Genomic DNA, 25,093 nt, shown 5'->3' on the forward strand with positions numbered 1-25,093 from the left:
ATTTGGCATGCTAGGCACCTCTCACGTATAAGGCTTCTTTCACACTAGCGTCGGAATCTCCCCGTCGCAATGCGTCGGGGAGAGATTCCGACGCTAGCGTTTAGCGCATTGCACAATGGAGGCAGCGGATGCATTTCTCCGGCGCATCCGCTGCCCCATTGTAAGGTGCGGGGAGGTGGGGGCGGAGTTCCGGCCGCGCATGCACGGTCGGAAAAAGCGGTCCGTCAGGAGCAAAAAACGTTACATGTAGCGTTTTTTTGCTCCCGACGGTCCGCCAAAGCACGACGCATCCGTCGCTCGACGGATGCGACGTGTGGCAATCCGTCGCAAATGCGTCGTCAATGCAAGTCTATGGGGAAAAAAACGCATCCTGCAAGCACTTTTGCAGGATGCGTTTTTTCTGCAAAACGACGCATTGTGACGGATTGCAGAAAACGCTAGTGTGAAAGTAGCCTTAAAGGAAATCTGTCCGTATGATCAATCTCCCCCAAACCCAAACATACAGCTCTGGCAAAATTAAAGAGATCGCTGCAAAATGTTCAGTTTGTCTGATTTCTCTCTTTATAGGTATATTTTTGAGTGAAATGTAAATTGTTATTTTATTCTATAAACTTCTGACAACGTCTCCGAATTTCCAAGCAATACATTTTTGTATTTTTTTGGGACAAAGAAAAATGGTCAAAAAAAAACAAAAAAAAAAAACAGTGCTTTCAGACCTCAAATAATGCAAAGAAAACAAGTTCATAATCATTTAGAAACAACAATGCTAATGATTGAACTTCGGAAGAGTTCAGAAATCAATATTTTGTGGAATAACCATGATTTTTTATTTACAGCGTTCATGCGTCTTGGCATGCTTTCCACCAGTCTTTCACACAGCTTCTGGCGCAAAAATGTAAGTCGTTCTTCTTTGTTTGATGGCTTGTCACTATCCATCATCCTCTTCATTACATTCCAGAGGTTTTCAATGGGGTTCAGGTCTGGAGATTGGGCTGCCCATGACAGGGATGTGATGTGGTGGTCTCTTAATTTTTGCCAGAGCTGTATAAGCAAGCAGGTCTTAGAAGTGATAAAAGGTGATGATGGATTTCCATTTCAATCTTTTGCTGCATTAGCCATTGAAAATCATATGCAAATAAGGTGTTAAATACTCTGGGCGGGACGGAGCACTTAACGAGCTATTGACCCCTAGGTTAAAGAGCTAGAGAAGATTATACTGGTCAAGGAAACAGCCTAAGAAGCAAGCGGCTCTGGAAGTACTCTCATGTCCATAGCACTTTATTTATATGCAAATGATGAGGTGATTTCGTAGGAATACAGCAACAGATAGAAGATATAAAAGGTGTCAATGCAATTACCATATATTTTAAAGACCAGCTTGTCCATATATGTGGTTTGCAGGTGGCTAGATCTTAATGACAAATTCCCTTTAATATGCCCTTTGATATTATGAGGTCGTGGGACATAGTAAGCACAACAGGCATGCAGGACACTGGTCGCAAAAGCTAAGGTCCAGCTGTCACAGAGGACCAAACTGGATGAAAGACCAGGGCACAATTCTGCAAGCAAGGTTTGTTGAAGGCTCAGACTGACTTTATAGGGTGGCCGCCTCTCCTAGGCGTTACTTGCCAAGGTATTTTTCTTTCGTTCCGCAACAGAAGTAATTTGCAATGCAAGCAGAGTCACAAGCACATTAAATTCTCAAGTATCTCCTTGTATAGTAAAGCCAGATAACCATGTAAAAGATAAGCACATGGCAAGCCGCAGCAGGCAGCAAGATATGCTCTAATATTTGCAACAACCCCATGACGTCTCCTCTCAGCCGGCAAAATCGGCTCCGAACCTTCAGCTATCTGGATTACCTCCAAAACCCACAAGACATCATGAGGGCAGCTGGGACTCCAAGCCAATTTCTTTTAACAATGTTTACAAATTGCTCTAATAAAAAAAGAAAAAAGGGAGTTCTACGAGTATCTAAATTCACCGTGTATCCGGATTTTACGAAGAAAAGACAGGAACGCACTAAATGTAAATCCGAGAGCGAGAAACGGCTCCTGCCCAAGTGTCACGTCAAGGTCAATCATCGATTCAGATGGCAGCAAATTTACTTACTAAAGTACGTTAAGAGAGCAAGCGCTGCAATTGCTGCTGCAGTAGGCCAGCCTGCCCGCACATGGCATAACATTACCAAAAATGACCGGAATAATATATTCCCTGGAAAATTAAAAGTAAGGATCCAGTTTAAAGTTTTCTACAGTATTGTAAATATAATAAACATATAATATATATAAATATATATATATATATATATATATATATATATATATATATATATATATATATATATATATATATATATATATTATATTTATTTTTTTAAGGTAGGTGGGCAAAAAATGCTGCAAAGTAAAAATGCTATAAAAAAAAATAGAAGTGTTAATTGTTTATATTGTCAAGCGATGAGAAAAAACTGGCAAGTCTAAAAAACTTTTTCCTTCTAAAACAGCATCAATTCCTTTATGTACTTGCACATAGATATGAAGGAACTCGGCAGGAGATTGTTCCAAACATCTTGTAGAACTGACCACTGATCTTCCGTGGATGTCTCTTGTGCAGATCCTTCTGTCTCTTCATGTGATCCCAGACCGACTGGATGATGTGAGATCAGGGCTCTGCAGGGGGTCGGATCATCACTCCCAGGACTCCTCGTCCTTCTTAGGCTACTTTCACACTAGCGTCGGGCTCGGCCCGTCGCAGTGCGTCGGGCCGAGGTTACCGACGCTAGCGTTGTTTGCGCCGCACAACGGGTGCAGCGGATGCAGATTTTCATCGCATCCGCTGCCCCATTGTGAGGTGCGGGGAGGAGTTCCGGCCGCGCATGCGCGGTCAGAAAAAGCGGTCCGTCGGCAGCAAAAAACGTTACATGTAGCGTTTTTGCTCGCGACGGTCCGCCAAAGCACGACGCATCCGTCGCACGACGGATGCGACGTGTGGCAATCCGTCGTCAATACAAGTCTATGGGGAAAAAACGCATCCTGCAAGCACTTTTGCAGGATGCGTTTTTTCTGCAAAACGACGCATTGTGACGGATTGCAGTTAACGCTAGTGTGAAAGTAGCCTTAATGAGATTGGCTGGATGTTTGGGGTCGTTGTTCGGCTGCAGAATAAATTTGGAGCCAATTTGACACCTCCCTGATGGTGTTACATGATGGATAAAGATCAGCCTGTAGTTCTCAGTGAGAAATGTGCAACATTGAGGATCTTTGACATACCGGTCAGTAAAGTAAACTTAGTGCAGCAGATGAAACATGCATAATGTTTACTACTAGTGATGAGCGAATATACTCGTTACTTGAGATTTCTCGAGCACGCTCGGGTGTCCTCTGAGTATTTGTAAGTAATGGAGATTTAGCTTTCAGCGCCGCAGCTGAATGATTTACATCTGTTAGCCAGCTTGATTACTTGTGGGGATTCCCTAGCAACAAGGCAAACCCCCCACATGTACTTATGCTGGACAACAGATGTAAATCATTCAGCTGCGGCGATGAAAAAAAAATCTCCGAGTACTTAAATACTCTGAGGACACCAGAGCGTGCTCGGGAAATCTCGAGTACAGAGTATATTCGCTCATCACTATTTACTACCCTTCCAGATCAGAAGATGTCCAGCAGTGCCATCAGCTCAGAACTGGCAGCAGCTAGAGGGACCCAGCCACACCTATCTAATGGTCAAAGAAGTCTGGCAGATGTGGTCTTCATGGAAGAATTGCGGCTAAAAAACAAACCTACATGGTAACAAAAAAACAACTATGAAAGGAAACATAGAAACTGGGGATAGAAAAATGGTAGCAGGAGCTGTGGACTGAGGAGTCACAATGTGAAATATTTGGCTGTAACAGAAGGCAGGTTGTTCTCAAAAAGCTGGAGAGCAGTATAATGAGGCAGCGGTGGAAGGTCCTTCAGGTTTGAGGGTGCATTACTGCACACGGAACTGGGCATTTGGTCAAGATAAATGGTGTCTTGAATGTGGATATATCCATCAGGTAAAACCATCAGAGAAGCGTCTGACTGGCTCCAAAGGACAATGACCCCCAAATATCCAGCCAATGTCATTAAGAGCGAAGAGTCCTGAAGAAGTGATGATCTGGCCCCCACAGATCTCATATCATCCAGTCTGTCCGGGATCACATGAAGAGACAGAAGATCTGTGGTCAGTTCTCCAAAATGTTTGGAACAACCTCCTGCTGAGTTTCTTCAAAAATGGTGTACAAGCACCGAGAAGAAATGATGAAGAAAAAGGGTGGTCACCAAATGTTGATGGGATTTGGATTTCCTTTTGAATTTTGTGAATTGACAAAAATAAAACTATGAACACTTCTATTAGTAAAAGAATTCTTACTTTGTAGCATTTTTTCCACACCTGCCTAAAACCTTTGAACAGTACTGTGCCTTTCAGACGAAGGCTACTGTCAAAATAACCGTCCCCTGCACATTGCAGGGAGCCTGGGATATACAGTGCCTTGCGAAAGTATTCGACTACCTGGAACTTTTTAACCTTTTCCCACATATTATGCTTCAAAACATAAAAGATACCAAATGTAAATTTTTGGTGAAGGAGCAACAACAAGTGGGACACAATTGTGAAGTTGAACGAAATTTATTGGTTATGTAAAATTTTTGTGGAAATTCAAAAACTGAAAAGTGGGGCGTGCAATATTATTCGGCCCCTTTACTTTCAGTGCAGCAAACTCACTCCAGAAGTTCATTGTGGATCTCTGAATGATCCAATGTTGTCCTAAATGCTTAATGATGATAAATATAATCCACCTGTGTGTAACCAAGTCTCCGTATAAATGCACCTGCTCTGTGATAGTCTCAGGGCTCTGTCTGAAGCACAGAAAGCATCATGAAGACCAAGGAACACAACAGGCAGGTCCGTGATACTGTTGTGGAGAAGTTTAAAGCCGGATTTGGATACAAAATGATTTCCAAAACTTTAAACATCCCAAGGAGCACTGTGCAAGCGATCATATTGAAATGGAAGGAGGATCATACCACTGCAAATCTACCAAGACCCGGCCGTCCCTCTAAACTTTCATCTCAAACAAGGAGAAGACTGATCAGAGACGCAGCCAAGAGGCCGAGGAACACTCTGGATGAACTGCAGAGATCTACAGCTGAGGTGGGACAGTCTGTCCATAGCACAACAATCAGTCGTACACTGCACAAATCTGGCCTTTATGGAAGAGTGGCAAGAAGAAAGCCATTTCTCAAAGATATCCATAAAAAGTGTCATTTAAAGTTTGCAACAAGCCACATGGGTGACACATCTAACATGTGGAGGAAGGTGGACTGGTCAGATGAAACCAAAAATCGAACTTTTGGGCAACAATTCCAAATTATATGTTTGGAGTAAAGGCAACACAGCTCATCACCCTGAACACACCATCCCCACTGTCAAACATGGTGGTGGCAGCGTCATGATTTGGGCCTGTTTTTCTTCAGCAGGGACAGGGAAGATGGATGGAGCCAAATACAGGACCGTTCTTGAAGAAAACCTGTTTGAGTCTGCAAAAGACCTGAGAATGGGACGGAGATTTGTCTTCCAACAAGACAATGATCCCAAACATAAAAGGCAAAATCTACAATGGAATGGATCACAAATAAACGTATCCAGGTGTTAGAATGGCCAAGTCAAAGTCCAGACCTCAATCCAATTGAGAATCTGTGGAAAGAGCTGAAAACTGCTGTTCACAAACGATCTCCATCAAACCTCACTGAGCTCGAGCTGTTTGCCAAGGAAGAATGGGCAAGAATTTCAGTCTCTCGATGTACAAAACTGATAGATACATACCCCAAGCGCAGCAAAAGGTGGCGCAACAAAGTATTAAGTTAAAGGGGCCGAATAATATTGCACGCCCCACTTTTCAGTTTTTGAATTTCCACAAAAATTTAAAATAACCAATAAATTTCGTTCAACTTCACAATTGTGTTCCACTTGTTGTTGATTCTTCGCCCAAAATTTACATTTGGTATCTTTATGTTTGAAGCATGATATGTGGGAAAAGGTTGAAAAGTTCCCCGGGGGCCGAGTACTTTCGTAAGGCACTGTAATCTCTCCGACATGGTCCCTGCGAGGTTCAACGCAGAAGAGAGTAAATGATGACGTTGCACTAATCTGCATGGAAAATTGACTACACTGACCACGACCAATCAGCAAGGTCATTCTTATGTTTGAAGTTCTCATTACTTTCTAATACCCGGAAGCCGGACTCGTTACATCACAGCGGCTTTATATAGCCTGGAATGAAAGAACAAGCGCAATATAAAAGTCTCCCGATACACCGTGATATAACAGCCAGGAGGAGTCTCTCTACATCCAATGTCTCTGCTGCCCCCTACTGGAACCTAGAAATAGTACAGATATCTGCAGTACCCGGAGATCAGAACACACCGGATTGTCCGGATGAGGCTGTGATATCCCAATGCGGCAAGACTTTTCCATTTCTATATTAAGATCATGGATTTATGACCATGACACATTTACTATAAGGGATGTATTACAGTAAGGCCTATAAAAGACATCCCCCGATAAAATAATGGGTGCATAGAATGGGTGAATGTGGTATATACTGTGATCCCATGTATTTCCAATTATATATGTTCTAAATGTGGAATAAAATACTGATCATATTAAAAATCAAGTGTCTATTCCTATAAAAAAAAAAGCCTAATCTAATTTATATATAATCTAAGTGCACTGGTCTATAGTTCATATTGTGATTATAATTAATTCCCAACAATGTACTTAAATTTTTTATTTATTTTTTGTAAAGTCTCTTTAACCCCTTCACGACATGCGCCGTACAATGCGGAAATGAGCGCATTGCTGACCCCCGTTACGTGATCGGGGGTCAGTGATGTGTTGGCATGACAACCAGGTCTCCTTGAGGTCTCTATGGTTGTTGATGCCGGATTGCTGTGAGCGCCACCCTGTGGTCGGCGCTCATCGCAATGCAGCAATTCAGCTACATAGGAGCGATCTGAGCTTCGTTCCTATGTAGCAGAGCCGATTGAGTTGTGCCAGTTTCTAGCCTCCCATGGAGGCTATTGAAGCATGGGAAAAAAATTTTTTAGAGGTGGTTTAAAAAAAAAATATGAAAAAAAAAATATATATATATATATATATATATATATATATATATATATATATATATATATATATATATATATATATATATATATATATATATATATATATATATATATATATACACATACACATACACATACACACACACACACACGTTTAAATCACCCCCCTTTCAAAAATAGATTAAAAAATAAAATAAAATTTAAAAAAAAAAAATCAAACCTACACATATTTGGTATCGCCGCGTTCAGAATTGCCCGATCCATCAATAAAAAAAAAAAGGATTAACCTGATCGCTAAACGGTATAACGAGAAAAAAAAAATCTAAACGCCAGAATTATGTTTTTGGTCACTGCGACATTGCATTAAAATGCAATAACGGGCGATCAAAAGAACGTATCTGCACAAAAGTGGTATCATTAAGAACGCCAGCTCGGCGCGCAAAAAATAAACCCTCACCCAACCCGAGATCCCGAAAAATGGAGACGCTACATATTGGAAAATTGCACTTTTTTTTTTTTTTATTTATTAGCAAAGTTTGGAATTTTTTTCACCACTTAGATAAAAAATAACCTAGTCATGTTTGGTGTCTATGAACTCGTAATGACCTGGAGAATCATAATATCAGGTCAGTTTTAGCATTTAGTGAACCTAGCAAAAAAGCCAAACAAAAAACAAGTGTGGGATTGCACTTTTTTTTTGCTATTTCACCACACTTGGAATTTTTTCCCGCTTTCTAGCACAAGACATGGTAAAACCAATGGTGTCGTTCAAAAGTACAACTCGTCCCACAAAAAAATAAGCCCTCACATGGCCATATTGAAGGGAAAAATAAAAGAATTATGGCTCTGGGAAGGAGGGGAGCAAAAAACAAACGCAAAAACGAAAAAGGGCTCCGTCATGAAAGGGTTAATATCTTAGTAAGTAATTTAATATATCGCTTGTGGGTTTACAGACATTTATATGATTAATTTCTATTTAAATCCCTATACATACATATGCATCTGAGAATTACTAATGCGTTGATTGGTCAACCCGCCTTTCAGTCATGACAGGCTGCATAAATAGCTGAGCATGTGGCTCACCGCACCCCTTCATGACCGGGGGATTTTTCATTTTTCCGTGTTCGTTTTTCACTCCCCTCCTTCCCAGAGCCATAACTTTTTTATTTTTCCGTCAATTTGGCCATGTGAGGGCTTATTTTTTGCGGGACGAGTTGTACTTTTGAACCACATCATTGGTTTTAGCATGTCGTGTACTAGAAAACGGGAAAAAAATTCCAAGTGCGGTGAAATTGCAAAAAAAGTGCAATCCCACATTGGTTTTTTGTTTGGCTTTTTTGCTAGGTTCACTAAATGCTAAAACTGACCTGCCATTAGGATTCTCCAGGTCATTACGAGTTCATAGACACCAAACATGACTAGGTTATTTTTTATCTAAGTGGTGAAAAAAAATTCCAAACTTTGCTAAAAAAAAAAAAAAAAAAAATTGCGCCATTTTCCGATACTCGTAGCGTCTCCATTTTTCGTGCTCTGGGGTCGGTTGAGGGCTTATTTTTTGCGTGCCGAGATGAAGTTTTTAATGATAGCATTTCGGTGCAGATACGTTCTTTTGATCGCCCCGTTATTGCATTTTAATGCAATGTCGCGGCGACCAAAAATAACGTAATTCTGGCGTTTCGAGTTTTTTTCCCGCTACGCTGTTTAGCGATCAGGTTAATACTTTTTTTTATTTGATAGATCGGGCGATTCTGAGCGCGGCGATACCAAATATGCGTAGATTTGATATTTTTTTTTATTGATTTATTTTGATTGGGGCGAAAGGGGAGCGATTTAAACTTTTATGTTTTTTTTATTTTTTTCACTTTTTTTAAACTTTTTTTTTTTTAACTTTTGCCATGCTTCAATAGCCTCCATGAGAGGCTAGAAGCAGGCACAACCCGATCGGCTCTGCTACATAACAGCGATCTGCTGATCGCTGCTATGTAGCAGAATTGCACGTGTGCTGTGAGCGCCGACCACAGGGTGGCGCTCACAGCGACGGGCAATCAGTAACCATAGAGGTCTCAAGGACCTCTATGGTTACAATATACAAGCATCGCCGACCCCCGATCATGTGACGGGGGTCGGCGATGACGTCATTTCCGGCCGCCCGGCCGGAAGCGGTAGTTAAATGCCGCTGTCTGTGTTTGACAGCGGCATTTAACTAGTTAATAGGTGCGGGCAGATCGCGATTCTGCCCGCGCCTATTACGGGCACATGCCAGCTGTTCAAAAGAGCTGACATGTCCCGACTTTGGTGCGGGCTCACCGCGGAGCCCTGCATCAAAGCAGGGGAGCCGGCATCGGACGGTATAGTACGTCCGATGCCGGTAAGGGGTTAAAAAAAAGCCGATATTTCAGCGAAACACACATCAGGGACACATGTCCTTATTAGATGCTAGTAGGTAATTTGAGTCGGAGATTAAACTTCGTGATCAAGATAGGTGAATGGATTTACGACACAAACACGAGGTCCAACTACCACATGACAAGCTGCATATGATCTGACAGATCACCTACAACTGTGCGTTGATTAGTCTCAAACGTCGGTGTGGTCTCCTGCAAAAGGATACTGTACTCATAGTTGCTAAAGATGATGCACAAGAAGCCTACAAACTCGCTGAAGACAAGCAGACTAAGGACCTGGATTACTGGAACCATATCCCGATGTTTGACGAGACCAAGATAAACTTATTTGGTTGAGAAAGTGTCAAGTGTGTGTGGCAGCAATCAGGTGTGGAATACGACGACAAGTGATCTTGCCTACAGTCAAGCATGGTGGTGGAAGTGTCATGGTTTGGGGCTGCACGAATGCTGCTGGCTGTGGGGAGCTACAGGTCATTGAGGGAACCATGAATGCCAACATGTACTATTACATACTGAGGCAGAGCTTGATCCCCCTCCATCCGGAAACTGGTCCGCAGGACAGTATTCCAACATTATAGTAACCCCAAACACATCTCCAAGACCACAACTGCCTTGTAAAAAGACTGAGGGTAAAAGTGCTGGACTGGCCAAGCATGTCTCTAGAACTAAACCCTATTGAGCATCTGTGGGGCATCCTCAAACGGAAGGTGGAGGAGCGCAAGGTCTCCAACATTCACCCACCAGCGCAGTGATGTCATCATGGAGGAGACGATTCCTGTGGTGGCTGGTGACACTCTAGTGAACTCCATGCCCAAGAGAGTTAAGGCAATGCAAGAAAACTAATATATACACTGCTCAAAAAAAAGGGAACACTTAAGCAACAGAATATAACTCCAAGTAAATCAAACTTCTGTGAAATCAAACTGTCCACTTAGGAAGCAACACTGATTGACAATCAATTTCACATGCTGTGCAAACGGAATAGACAACAGATGGAAATTATTGGTAATTATCAAGACACACTCAAAGGAGTGGTTCTGCAGGTGGGGACCACAGACCACATCTCAGTACCAATGCTTTCTGGCTGATGTTTTGGTCACTTTTGAATGCTGGTTGTGCTTAGACACTCGTGGTAGCATGAGACAGACTCTACAACCCACACAAGTGTCTCAGGTAGTGCAGCTCATCCAGGATGGCACATCAATGCGAGCTGTGGCAAAAAGATTTGCTGTGTCTGTCAGCGTAGTGTCCAGAGGCTGGATGCGCTACCAGGAGACAGGCCAGAACATTAGGAGACGTGGAGTGGGCCGTAGGAGGGCAACAACTCAGCAGCAGGACCCCTACGTCAGCCTTTGTGCAATGAGGAACAGGAGGAGCACTGCCAGAGCCCTACAAAATGACCTCCAGCAGGCCACAAATGTGCATGTGTCAGCACAAACGGTTAGAGACCGACTGCGTGAGGAAGGTCTGAGTGCCCGACGTCCACAGATGGGGGTTGGGCTCACAGCCCAACACCGTGCAGGACGCTTGGCATTTGCCACAGAACACCAGGATTGGCAAATTTGCCACTAGCACACTGCGCTCTTAACAGATGAAAGTAGGTTCACACTGAGCATATGTCATAGACATGACAGAGTCTGGAGACGCTGTGGAGAGCGATCTGCTGCCTGCAACATCCTTCAGCATGACCAGTTTGGCAGTGGGTCAGTAATGGTGTGGGGTGGTATTTCTTTGGAGGACAGCACAGCCCTCCATGAGCTCGCCAGAGGTAGCCTGACTGCCATTAGGTACCGAGATGAGATCCTCAGACCCCTTATGAGACCATATGCTGGTGCGGTTGGCCCTGGGTTCCTCCTAATGCAGGACAATGCCAGACCTCATGTGGCTGGAGTGTGTCAGCAGTTCTTGTAAGATTAAGGCATTGAAGCTATGGACTGGCCCGCCCGTTCCCCAGACCTGAATCCGATTGAACACATCTGGGACATCGTGTCTCGCACAATCCACCAATGTCACATTGCACCACAGACTGTCCAGGAGTTGGCGGATGCTTTACTCCAGATCTGGGAGGAGATACCTCAGAAGACCATCCGCCACCTCATCAGGAGCATGCCCAGGTGTTGTAGGGAGGTCATACAGGCACGTGGAGGCCACACACACTGCTGAGCATCATTTCCTTGTCTTGAGGCATTTCCCCTGAAGTTGGATCAGCCTGTAACTTCATTTTCCACTTTGATTTTGAGCATCATTCCAACTCCAGACCTCCGTGGGATATTAGTTGTGATTTACGTTGATCATTTTTAGGTTTTATTGTTATCAACACATTCCACTATGTAATGAATAAAGATTTAAATCTGGAATATTTCATTCAGTGATATCTAGGATGTGGGATTTTAGTGTTCCTTTTATTTTTTTAAGCAGTTTATTTCTTTGGATCCATTGTTGATAAATGGTCAGGACAAAAATATGGAGAAATAAAATAACATGTGACCCCTCCACAATGCCCTTACAGGAGCCTTTATGGCTTCCCATTCGACATCCATTTTGATACAGGAAAGATATACAGGTCCTTCTCAAAAAATTAGCATATAGTGTTAAATTTCATTATTTACCATAATGTAATGATTACAATTAAACTTTCATATATTATAGATTCATTATCCACCAACTGAAATTTGTCAGGTCTTTTATTGTTTTAATACTGATGATTTTGGCATACAACTCCTGATAACCCAAAAAACCTGTCTCAATAAATTAGCATATCAAGAAAAGGTTCTCTAAACGACCTATTACCCTAATCTTCTGAATCAACTAATTAACGCTAAACACATGCAAAAGATACCTGAGGCTTTTATAAACTCCCTGCCTGGTTCATTACTCAAAACCCCCATCATGGGTAAGACTAGCGACCTGACAGATGTCAAGAAGGCCATCATTGACACCCTCAAGCAAGAGGGTAAGACCCAGAAAGAAATTTCTCAACAAATAGGCTGTTCCCAGAGTGCTGTACCAAGGCACCTCAATGGTAAGTCTGTTGGAAGGAAACAATGTGGCAGAAAACGCTGTACAACGAGAAGAGGAGACCGGACCCTGAGGAAGATTGTGGAGAAGGACCGATTCCAGACCTTGGGGAACCTGAGGAAGCAGTGGACTGAGTCTGGTGTGGAAACATCCAGAGCCACAGTGCACAGGCGTGTGCAGGAAATGGGCTACAGGTGCCGCATTCCCCAGGTAAAGCCACTTTTGAACCATAAACAGCGGCAGAGGCGCCTGACCTGGGCTACAGAGAAGCAGCACTGGACTGTTGCTAAGTGGTCCCAAGTACTTTTTTCTGATGAAAGCAAATTTTGCATGTCATTCGGAAATCAAGGTGCCAGAGTCTGGAGGAAGACTGGGGAGAAGGAAATGCCAAAATGCCTGAAGTCCAGTGTCAAGTACCCACAGTCAGTGATGGTGTGGGGTGCCATGTCAGCTGCTGGTGTTGGTCCACTGTGTTTCATCAAGGGCAGGGTCAATGCAGCTAGCTATCAGGAGATTTTGGAGCACTTCATGCTTCCATCGGCTGAAATGCTTTATGGAGATGAAGATTTCATTTTTCAGCACGACCTGGCACCTGCTCACAGTGCCAAAACCACTGGTAAATGGTTTACTGACCATGGTATTACTGTGCTCAATTGGCCTGCCAACTCTCCTGACCTGAACCCCATAGAGAATCTGTGGGATATTGTGAAGAGAAAGTTGAGAGACGCAAGACCCAACACTCTGGATGAGCTTAAGGCCGCTATTGAAGCATCCTGGGCCTCCATAACATCTCAGCAGTCTGCACAAAGGGACAGCGCTCCACCGGGTGTATAAATCAAAATAAATCCTTTATTCAGCCATTAAGCACAAGCGACGTTTCGACCATATGCTGGTCTTTTTCAAGCATACAAATATGGCTGACAGGTGGTCTTAAATAGTGTGGACACCACGCAGGGAGCCAATCACTAATAAGTCCCACCCATCTCACAATATAAATCAACACTATATAAACATAAACAAAATAAACATCAGGTATTATAATGTATAAACAAACATTATCAAACAATCATCCGCATTTAAATACCGGTGAAAAGTACAAAAAACACTAAAACCAAGTGCTTATTTACAATTCAGCTTTCCTCGATCTCACCATGTATACTCATTGCCATAGTGATCAAATCCTTATCTGGCGTAGACCTTCCTGTGTGGGGCTAGTAGATGTTACAGGCTTAATGTGGCCAATCCCGTCCAGCCTGACATATAGCACCTAAGATTTACCCAATCATATGACCCCTTATAGCAGCATCCCCACATACCTACGTCGGACTCCACCAACGTCATGACCGCCAGACATGCCTGAAGGCAGAGGGGCGCAGGCACAGCCACGTCATACCGGAGCTGCGCCTCGTCACCTGACCCGACAGAGGCTGCGCCCGGAAATGACCAAGACTGATGCGTTCCCCTGGTGACCTGCTCGGCTTGGAGATGTATGGAGGTGCGGCATCAGTCTTGGTCATTTCCGGGCGCGGCCTCTGTCGGGTCAGGTGACGAGGCGCAGCTCCGGTATGACGTGGCTGTGCCTGCGCCCCTCTGCCTTCAGGCATGTCTGGCGGTCATGACGTTGGTGGAGTCCGACGTAGGTATGTGGGGATGCTGCTATAAGGGGTCATATGATTGGGTAAATCTTAGGTGCTATATGTCAGGCTGGACGGGATTGGCCACATTAAGCCTGTAACATCTACTAGCCCCACACAGGAAGGTCTACGCCAGATAAGGATTTGATCACTATGGCAACGAGTATACATGGTGAGATCGAGGAAGGCTGAATTGTAAATAAGCACTTGGTTTTAGTGTTTTTTGTACTTTTTCACCGGTATTTAAATGCGGATGATTGTTTGATAATGTTTGTATATACATTATAATACCTGATGTTTATTTTGTTTATGTTTATATAATGTTGATTTATATTGTGAGATGGGTGGGACTTATTAGTGATTGGCTCCCTGCGTGGTGTCCACACTATTTAAGACCACCTGTCAGCCATATTTGTATGCTTGAAAAAGACCAGCATATGGTCGAAACGTCGCTTGTGCTTAATGGCTGAATAAAGGATTTATTTTGATTTATACACCCGGTGGAGCGCTGTCCCTTTGTGCAGACTGTGACGTGTTACCCAGGTGGGTTCCCTGGATATGGAACGAGCGCCTGAATAAGGGAGTGCTGTCGGTCATCTACATTTGAATAACATCTCAGCAGTGTCACAGGCTGATTGCCTCCATGCCACGCCGCATTGAAGCAGTCATTTCTGCCAAAGGATTCCCGACCAAGTATTGAGTGCATAACTGAACATTATTATTTGTTGGTTTTTTTGTTTGTTATTAAAAAAACACTTTTATTTGATTGGATGGGTGAAATATGCTAATTTATTGAGACAGGTTTTTTGGGTTATCAGGAGTTGTATGCCAAAATCATCAGTATTAAAACAATAAAAGACCTGACAAATTTCAGTTGGTGGATAATGAATCTATAATATATGAAAGTTTAATTGTAATCATTACATTATGGTAAATAATGAAATTTAACACTATATGCTAATTTTTTGAGAAGGACCTGTATATCTTGGTACCGTGATAGCGAGTGGATAGAAAACTATTTAGAATTGAGAGTCCTCAGTGGTTGATACCTTTTAATGACTAACTGAAAAAATGGTAAATTGCAAGCTTTCAAGACTACTCAGGTCTCTTCATCAGGCATAGACTAATACAAATTCTGAAGAATCACATATTTATGCACAACAGCACAGAAAAATGCCTTAGATATGACAGGTGATGTTAAGCAGAGTGATAAACAGTTATGTCCATAAATATTGGGGAAGTTCATAGATCTTTCTGAGATTTGAAGTTACCTTTTAATACAAGTAATTTCATGTCCATAACGCTATGACCGGGGAGACAATGACGACAATGATGTCTCCCCGACATCCAAAAGAGCATTAGTGACGTCAGACCGTGATGTTGGAGAGAGGCCGGGATCACAAAACCCCGTTCTAATTAATCCCAAAGGTGTTGGATGGGGCGGAGGTCCCCGCTCTGTGCGGCCGGTTGGTCATGTTCTTCCCTCCACGTCTGTATGGACCTTGTGCACTGGGCACAGTCATAGGGAACAGAAACGGGCCTTCACCAAACTGTTCCTACAAATCTAGAAGCTACAATGTCTTGGGCTGAAGTATTAATATTTCTCTTCACTGGAAGTAAAAGGCTGAGACCGACCCCTGATAACGGCCCATAACATTATCCCTCCTCCACCAAACTGTACAATGGCCATGATGCTCCTGGCGGGGGCGCAGTGTTTCTGCTGAGGTTGTTATCAGAGGACTCTGCAGTTATGGAGTCAGCAGACCATCAATGACTTTTCTGCCCTCTGCCCCTCAGCACTTGGCCCTTCACTCTATAGTGAGTTTCTGTGGTTCCTTCCGCTTCTACATATCACTCACAGGAGATGGAGGAATATTTGGGAGGGAAGAAATCTGGCTCCTATTACAGTATTGTGCTGGTATGAGCGATCTCTGCACCACCAGCCGTCCTGTCACAGGGTTAGTAAAGGCAGACGGCATGGTGAGGGGCCGGAGGTTATACACCAGGGGCAATGGAGACAGATGCTATACATGGGAGCGCCGGTACTGAAGGAAACTGGATCCCACTGCTCTCCTGCCTCCTGGATTCCTGGTACCGGGGGCGGTGTGCTCCTGATGATTGACAGTTCAGACCCACGGCATGGTTGCACCGTTGACATGAACTGTGCATTCTCTGACGCAGATTTGCATCGTAAAGCGGCAATGAGCGATGAGAGCAGCTCTTGCAAGCAGCTTCCAAGTGCGCTCAGCCACCTCAGAATGCAGCAGTGGACAGTAAACTTACAAATTGCCTGTGAACAATAAAATAAAATAAAAAAAACCTTTGTTCTTGAGCAAGGAGACAATTTTTAATAAGAAGAAAATTGCAAGCGCTGCTTGTTTTTTTTCAGCACTTGGCTATTTAGATGATGAGACAATACTTTTCATCATATGGTATAGGATTTGTCAGGATATTTGTGTAGGCCACGGATCAATGTATTGATGAAATGTATTCTGCAGTTCTGTTTAGCCCTCAAACATGATCGACGACGCCGAGTTATCACGGAGTAATTCTACACAATACTGCACAGCGAGAACACCATCAAAGGGAGAACCTGCAAACTCCATGGAGACGTTGCTCTGATGAGAGACAAGACCTGGACACCAGGGATAAAAGTTTTGCTCACTGGTTCAGCAATTTCTTTTCAATTCCCAGACAGTGCAATACTCGATTAACCCCGTGTTCACACACGTGACAGTTTGTGGCTACAAATACTGATGAGATGCCATGCGGAGTGATGTGTAAATGTCCGCAGATAGAGGCACTTCGGCTGGTAATGGCGGTTCAGGGAATTACAGTTTTGCAGCACGGCGGTAAGCAATGAAAGCAGCTATAGATCAGCAGGTCGGCACGGTGCCCCTATAACTAAGCCCAACTTCTGATCATCGAGCTGGGAACAAAAACAGAGCCACACCATAAATGTTTGCCACCCACCATGGTCTTGCCAGTTGGGCATTACTGGTGGTCAAACATCACGTCTCGCAATATCCCGGACATACGACTTCACAGAACGCTACCCGCTCAACCTCACCTGCTTTGCCAGTTTCACAGAATCATGGGTCAGTCGGTCTCGGAGTTGAGGGTCTAGCTGAGCAGCTGGTGCTATCTCCACCACCTTCTGGTGCCGTCTCTGGATGGAACAGTCACGTTCATAAAGATGAATCACGTTACCGTGTTTGTCCCCTGATTAAGAAAGAAAGGTTTGAGAGTTGTCAGTAACAGGGGGTCAGTTATAAAGCTCCGTACATTACAGTCAGAAGTGCAGGGCCCATGGGGAGAACTCAAGGGTACACCCATCTTCATGCTTTGGGAATCCATGAATGGGAAATGATGGGCTTTTTTGGTACAGTAATGAGCGTGACAATATATAGACATTCTGCAGAGTATGGGTGGTAAACATAAAAGAAACTATGAAAGGTGTTAAAAGGGACCTGTCACTTGCTCAAGAATAAAGTAAATATATTTTTAAAATCCACAAGTTCCCCTGACTCTGCCGCTTTTTTCCGTTTCGATCCACGTCGTTCCACTGCAGAAATATTCACATTTGTTGCTTCTACAGCGCGGTATGTGAAATCTCTGCTTGTAGTGCAACTGGGCTTTTTTTTTTTTTTTTTTTACAGAGTCTTCTCTGGGGGCATTCGCCTTCACTCCTCCCTCTCAGACTCTGCCAATCACAGCACGGCATCTGATCTAAAAGAGTATCAGTCTCAGACGCTGCCAAGATGGGATTGACAACATTTGGGAGGTAGGAGTAAAAGCGTACACCCCCCCAGATAAAACTGGTGCCCAGGAGGACTGCGAGAAGGAGATTTCACATACTGCACTCCACAAGCAACAAACGTGAATATCTCTGCAATGGAGCAATGCAGCACAAAAAGAAAAAGTGCAGCAGAATCAGGGGGAGGTCAGGGATTTTTACAAGGAAATTAACTAAACTTTTTTTTTTTTTTTTTTTAAACACATGACAGGCCCTTTTTAAGGATTCACTGTATGGACTCTATGAACAAGTATGCACCATTTCCAAGACAGTTAATCCATACTAGTGAGTAAATATGTACCCCACAACTGTGCTAAAACCAGCTTGATAGGGTATGCCCTCTTTTCGAGGAGTTTCTTTAAAAGCGGATCCTCTCTATAATCCTTTGCAAAAATTGGGGAAAAAAAAAACCAAAATCTAAGAAAACTCTTCCAAAATTTTTTTCCATGGCAAATCAACGCAAGTTTTTTTTTTCCCTTAAAGAATTTTAGAGGGGGGGAAAAAAAAAAAAAAAAAGAGAAATATATATCACATATTTGGCGCAGATTCTGATGGAAACCTCTTCAAAACTAGGCACTGGCCTATCAAATAGTTTTCAAAGAAAGATACAGGGGAAAAAAAAAAAAAAAAAAAACTTCCAAAACTGCTTCTGGAAAATAAAAACTCTTCCTTAAAACACTGAAAGGGGACAACCAGCCAAGCAAAGAAATAAAAATATATGCATAAAATAAGCAGTAAAATGCTGACCCTGCAGAGCGTGCAGGATACAGCGCTCTCTCCCCTGCCGGGCGCCTCTGCAGGAAAGTGACTGGGAGAGAGCAATGTCCGCACTGGGACGCCGGGGTTTATGTCCCGTGTACAAAGCCAGGACTGACACCTTTATATAAATCTGTTTTCTCAGCTGTGGAAGAATGAGGCCGAGCCCAACCCTGCTGAGGCAACCATAGGCCTCTGCCGCCATTGCAGGATCACCCACCGAGTATCTGCACCTCTATGTGACGAGGCTTTTCAATGAACTTCTCCACGAACAGGGCTCCGTTTCCAAAAGCGGACAGCGCCTCCGAATACGCCCGGGTGTAATTTTCTTCCAGTTCCTGCGGAGAGTCACATGTTTAAATGCCCATCCTGTATACGGTCACTTACCTCCGCTTGGGAGACAACACTCTTCCGCCGCTGTAACATGCAGAACCAGAGTCTAAACCAACATTACAAGCTAAGGTGGGAACAGAATTTAAAAAAAAAAAAGCCGTGCATGTTATATGTGGTATTGCAGTTCAAACATGCTTGAATAGCGCTACATTGCAATACCCGACATGACCAGCGGACCCGCGTGGTGCTGTTTTAGCAAGAAAGCAGACATGTTTTGCTACCGCAAAACCATTTCTGGCCAGTAACCGTTTCCTTTCTTCCTGCATGAACTTGGTTTTACATTTACAATACTAGATCCCAGTTGAGATCCAATTTAACCCCGTCATCACTGGGCAATTTTTCACTTTTTTTGCGCTTTCGTTTTGTCGTCCTCTTCTTCTAAAGAGCCATATTTTTTACGGCAACAGTCGCACTAGAGCTCGTCTTTTACAGGTCGAGTTGTAGTTGTGAATGATGGCACTTATTTTTAATAGCATAATGTGGTGAAAAAATCTAAGCGATGACAGGGTGAAAAAGTAATGCAGTTCTACTATTGGTTTTGTGGGATTTTGCTTTTATGCCGTTTATTGTGTGCTACAATTGACCCAGAAACCTGAACGACGATTATGGAGATACCAAACTTGTATTTTTTAATTTTTTTTGTTTCTGTAAGTGGTGGAAAAGAAAAAATGAATAATAATATTTATTATTTTATTCATATTACTAGTATTTATTATTTTATTTATTCATAAAAAAAATCTAATGAATAGTACAATGATAACTATTTTTTAACAATAATAAACAAATAAAATAAACATGAATAATCATCATCATTATCATATTTGGCTTGTGTTGCTTTTTTTTTTTTTTTATTGTGCTACAGAGCTTACTTCACGGTTTAAAAATTCTATATTTTAATGGGGGAGGAGAAAACATAATTCGGACTTTTACACTTTAAAAAAAACTTTAAAAATATTACAAAATAATAAAAAATTATGACAAAAAAAAAAAAAAAAGTCACGCCTTTTCTATGAAGTGCAATACCTATGAGACCTGGCTATTAAAAGTACGGGAGTACCAAGATGGCAGCCATCAGTAGTTCCCCAGCTGGCACTTAAAGCTATTAGCACCACCCCGTATATGCCGCTGGCAGACCAACGGTTGCATTTTAAGGGGTTAACCGCTTAATACAATCTCTGCTGTTGGAGAGGGATGTCGCCTGTAAAACACAGCTGTCACCTGCCGTGTGCGGAGCTCTAAGCCCGTTCCGTACACCAGCACCCGACGTAGTATAAGAAGGGGTTAAATCCTCGCATTAAAGGCATACTGGCAAGAGGCCGCCTGTATCAGAGTTTCCTGTCGCTTATCAAACAAGATTGGGTCCATTATTAGGAGAAACAGACATTGCAATGACCATAGTAATTTGGCAGACATGAAAGCCCCATCTCCCCGGCACCGCTCCGAGACTTTACAGCATGACCCGAGCACTTGCTCCATCATGAAAAAGACAAATGACTTATTAGACCATAAAGCATCGCTGGAGGAATCTCCCTTGAATTGTGGATGACTCCATTTACTCCCATCTCTTACTTTTATCACAATTTAAATCCCATTCCTTTCTGCCGCTCTAGTTAATGAGCTCGACTTTACATTTCCATTAAGGCACCGGCTTCTCTGCCGCGTTTTCTGCCTCCCCTCCGCTCTCCAGACACAAAGGAGGTCTGTACAAGGCTCCGTTTCGCCTTTAAGGCCACTTTTCTCTTAATAAAATCTACTGGATAGAGAAATGGAGGACAATAAATAAATAAGGTGACGGGGGCAGCTAAGGGGCTTTATACAGGGGGCGATAATTGGCTAAAGATCGCTATCGACGAACACTCGCTCCTGGTATTTGGCTCGTCTATAAACATTGCAATGATCGGCTGATGAACATGCTCACGACTTGTCCGTTGGACGATCGCTCCTTTCGCCATCCTGCCATTGTACGGGGACAGAACTTTCACATCGATGTTCATCGATTTTTTCCCATATGGGTTGCATTGACCGGTGTAAAAGGGCTTTGAAAGAATTGTAGAGTGAACATAAGCTATGAGCTATCCACAGGAGAAGTGATAATGCCCATGGGGGTCCGACCCCTGGGACCCATACTTGTTGATGGGTGGGAGGGTCGGAGCCCAAGGACCCATAATTGGTGATGGGTGGGAGGGTCCAAGCCCAAGGACCCATACTTGCTGATGGGTGGGAGGGTTGTACCCTCAGGACCCATACTTGCTGATGGGTGGGAGGGTCAGACCCCCAGGACCCATACTTGCTGATGGGTGGGAGGGTCGGACCCCCAGGACCCATACTTGCTGATGGGTAGGAGGGTTGTACCCTCAGGACCCATACTTGCAGATGGGTGGGGGGGTTCGACCCCTGGTTCCTCGCCCAAACAGGCAGAATGGGAAAATTGTATTCCCTTTAGAATGGAGGAACAATGCACTTCCTTACCACTGCCCCATTAATTTTCTGCGATCGGCTGTTGCAATATCAAGCAACTCAAGCTCCTCATGCTTTGTAACAGATAAAAGTGCCCCATCAGAGATAAAAATTCCCCTTTCTGTCGATTGGTGTGAGTCCCAGGGGTCAGACTCTCACCGATCAGCAAGTATGGGTCTCAGCAGTCAGACTCCTACTGAAGTCAACACCTATCCTGCGGATTGCTGATAACTTGTTTTCATCAGAATCTTGCTAAAAAGTGAATCGCCCCCAGAAAAGTTTGGGTTCTAGCATCAGTTAAGAGAACTGTACCCGAACTTGAATCCCATTGATTTCAATGAAATAAAACTTTGGGGCTGGTAAATCTCTATCTCCGCCTCCCTGGACCTCCAAGCTGTAAAATGGATTTCCAGAAGCCAGTTAGGAGTTCAGCACTGGATACTAGGTGCTCGGTACAAACCCCAAACTTTATAGTTCAAGTTCGCTCAGCTCTATTGCTGATCACTGGTTGTCCATCTAATGGGACCCACCATGACCTTGAGAACAGGGCCGTTCAGCATGGAGCGGAGGCTGCGCATGCTCAAGCTCTGCTCTCTTCATTGTCCATGGGCCTATCGAGTGCTGCGCTCAGCTTACTCAAACAGTACCACCATTGACCATGAAAACAGCAGAGGTCGAGCAGGAACATCTAGCCCTGGAAGTGCCAAAGCCCTGATCTGGGCACTGCTGGAGATCTCCTAGTGCCTACTGGCCTCCTAGGTAATCAGCAAGTTATACCCCATCTCCAGGATGCATTTGCAGGAGTACCAGCCATAGGTTAGAGGCAGATTTCCTGTATTAGGGTATGTGCACAGGATAAGTATTTGGTGCTGAAATTTCTGATGCCTTTTTACCGAGATTTTTCCCCACTCATTAGCCCTTTGCCCAATCAGCCCTGGAGTTAATGTCCCCTCCTTTAGATGTCTAAGGCGCCAGTCGCAGCTCTCACTTCCTCGATTACTTAATCCTCTGAAGAGGAGGACAGTGACACCGTCGCTGAACAACCTCACATGAGCTTTGGGAACTTGAGTCGGCACAAGAGGCGAGTATAGGTGCGTGTATTTTTAAACAGGGGCAAACATTCAAAAGGGAGAAGGGGTTATTCTAGCAGTGGTCAACCCCTTCAAAATAAGTTTTCAGCAAAGGTGGTAACTTCTTAAAAAAAAAAAAAAATAATAATTCTAAAGCCCTGTCACCAGAACATATCGTAAAGTCAACCTATCACTTGCCATAAATGTGTGATTTTTTTTTTTATCATGGTGTAAATACCGCCGATCTCCTGAATCCGGCGATGTTTTTCTTTTGTTTCTGAGCCTCTCCGTTCCCGAGATATAGTCCCCCATTCCTGTAGATAAAATTCTAGTCTGGTTAGCCAAGTGGGCGAGGTCCTCAGTTCTTCTGTGGGAGTATGGAGGACCATGCCCACTTGGCTAACAAGACGAGATTTTACAAACAGGGAAGAGTGGGCCATATCTCAAGAACGGAGAGGCGCAGAAACAAAAGAAAAACATCGCCGGATTCAGAAGAACGGCGCCATTTACAGCAGGTAAAAAAAAAAAAATAATCACATATTTATGGCAAGTGACAGGTCCCCTTTAAGATCTATTCTGATGCCAAATTGTATGCACATCTCACACTATTGGCATCAGATGGAGCCCAGTAATTGTTTTGACAAGGAAAACAGCAGAATCTGGAACTGAACCGCCAACGTAGATGTGAGCAGAGTCCTAAATGTTCAATTCTGCAGCAGTTTTGTGTCGAAGAGCTGAAAGTAAAGTTTGCAATGAACACTGTAAATGCTGCTCATTTCAAGGCTGCATCTCAGCTGCTCATTGCGGCTCTTATTAATATTTCTTTACCATCTGTTAGGATACATGGAAATGAAACCTTTCAGCACGCAGAGCTGCGGCCTGAAGCTACAGTGGTGGGGGAACTAGGAAGGGATCGGAATATTTATGGCTGGGGAAAACCAATGAGTATTTATCCTAATCAGCTGCAAGGGACCTGGGGGGCCTCATTAAGTAATAAACATTAGAAGATAGATCTATGGGAATGTGGCACAGCGGAAACTGATGGAAATTAAAAGGAAGGGGAAAAGGTGGAATATAAAGTGACCCCGAAAAAGCAAGCTGGCGAACATGAAGAAATCCTATGTGATAGGAATCCAACACATTAATGGGAATGTGTCATCGGTAATTTACCCATTGCTTTGTTTTCATGATTGGGAGGGGGTTCTATAAAAAAATTTAAAAAAAATAAAAAAAAAAGTGGTACATAGATCTGCAACCTGGAACTCAGTCCTACTTGTATTTAAGTTCAGTATTTGCATGACTAGGATTAATAAAAAGATTAAGTGCAATGTAAAGTGTGTTTTCCCTGTACCTTTGAGTCTTTTTTCATCTCCTTTCTCCTCCATGTGAGCCGTCTGATTCCTATTTGCTAAAACTAAATCACCCTGCTTCTCCTCATTCCTGCAGGCCCCCCTCCCTGGTTCATGGAGATGTTCAGGGCATGATCACGCTGTCTCCTGCATGCATAGCTGAGCTGTAATACAACACAGTTGTCGGGCAATAAGGATGCCGTGAGCATTTTTTTTTTTTTTTTTTTTTTGGGGGGGGGGGGGAGGGGATGCTTTATGAGAGAAGGTCTTAAGTGCATGTGTTTTTTTAATGAATTATTAAGGATCATTAAGTGCAAATACAGATGACATTAAAGGGATTGTCAGCACGGCATAGCTGAACTGTGCTACAAACTGGCTGGCAGATATTTTAAAAGATATGGTCACTAGGTGCATCTGTTTTTTCATGAATTAAACCGGGTCATTAGGTGCATCTATTCTTCATGAATTAGACAGGGTCATTAGGTGCATCTATTCTTCATGAATTAGCGTCATTAGGTGCATCTATTCTTCATGAATTAGACAGTGTCATTAGGTGCATCTGTTCTTCATGAATTAGACAGTCATTAGGTCCATCTTTTCTTCATGAATTAGACAGGGTCATTAGGTGCATCTGTTGTTCTTCATGAATTAGACAGGGTCATTAGGTGCATCTGTTGTTCTTCATGAATTAGACAGGGTCATTAGGTGCATCTATTCTTCTTCATGAATTAGACAGGGTCATTAGGTCCATCTTTTCTTCATGAATTAGACAGGGTCATTAGGTGCATCTATTCTTCATGAATTAGACAGGGTCATTAGGTGCATCTGTTCTTCATGAATTAGACAGGGTCATTAGGTCCATCTGTTCTTCATGAATTAGACAGGGTCATTAGGTCCATCTGTTCTTTATGAATTAGACAGGGTCATTAGGTGCATCTGTTGTTCATGAATTAGACAGGGTCATTAGGTGCATCTGTTGTTCATGAATTAGACAGGGTCATTAGGTGCATCTGTTGTTCATGAATTAGACAGGGTCATTAGGTGTATCTGTTGTTCATGAA

General features: G+C 43.3%; 1 protein-coding gene across 2 annotated transcripts in view; it reads right to left on the reverse strand.

Annotated features, from left to right (window-relative positions):
* The window catches only part of PC (pyruvate carboxylase), a 358,273-nt gene that overhangs the window by 252,672 nt on the left and 80,508 nt on the right, over positions 1-25,093 (reverse strand). For both annotated transcript variants that reach the window (XM_069740167.1, XM_069740166.1), the window contains exons 6-7: positions 18,984-19,101; positions 17,282-17,433 (exon numbers count right to left, since the gene is read on the reverse strand). In XM_069740167.1, coding sequence (XP_069596268.1) covers positions 17,282-17,433; positions 18,984-19,101 — 270 coding nt within the window. The remainder of the gene's footprint in view (positions 1-17,281; positions 17,434-18,983; positions 19,102-25,093) is intronic.

This window comes from Ranitomeya imitator, chromosome 9, assembly GCF_032444005.1.
Source record: "Ranitomeya imitator isolate aRanImi1 chromosome 9, aRanImi1.pri, whole genome shotgun sequence".
Classification (NCBI taxonomy): domain Eukaryota; kingdom Metazoa; phylum Chordata; class Amphibia; order Anura; family Dendrobatidae; genus Ranitomeya; species Ranitomeya imitator.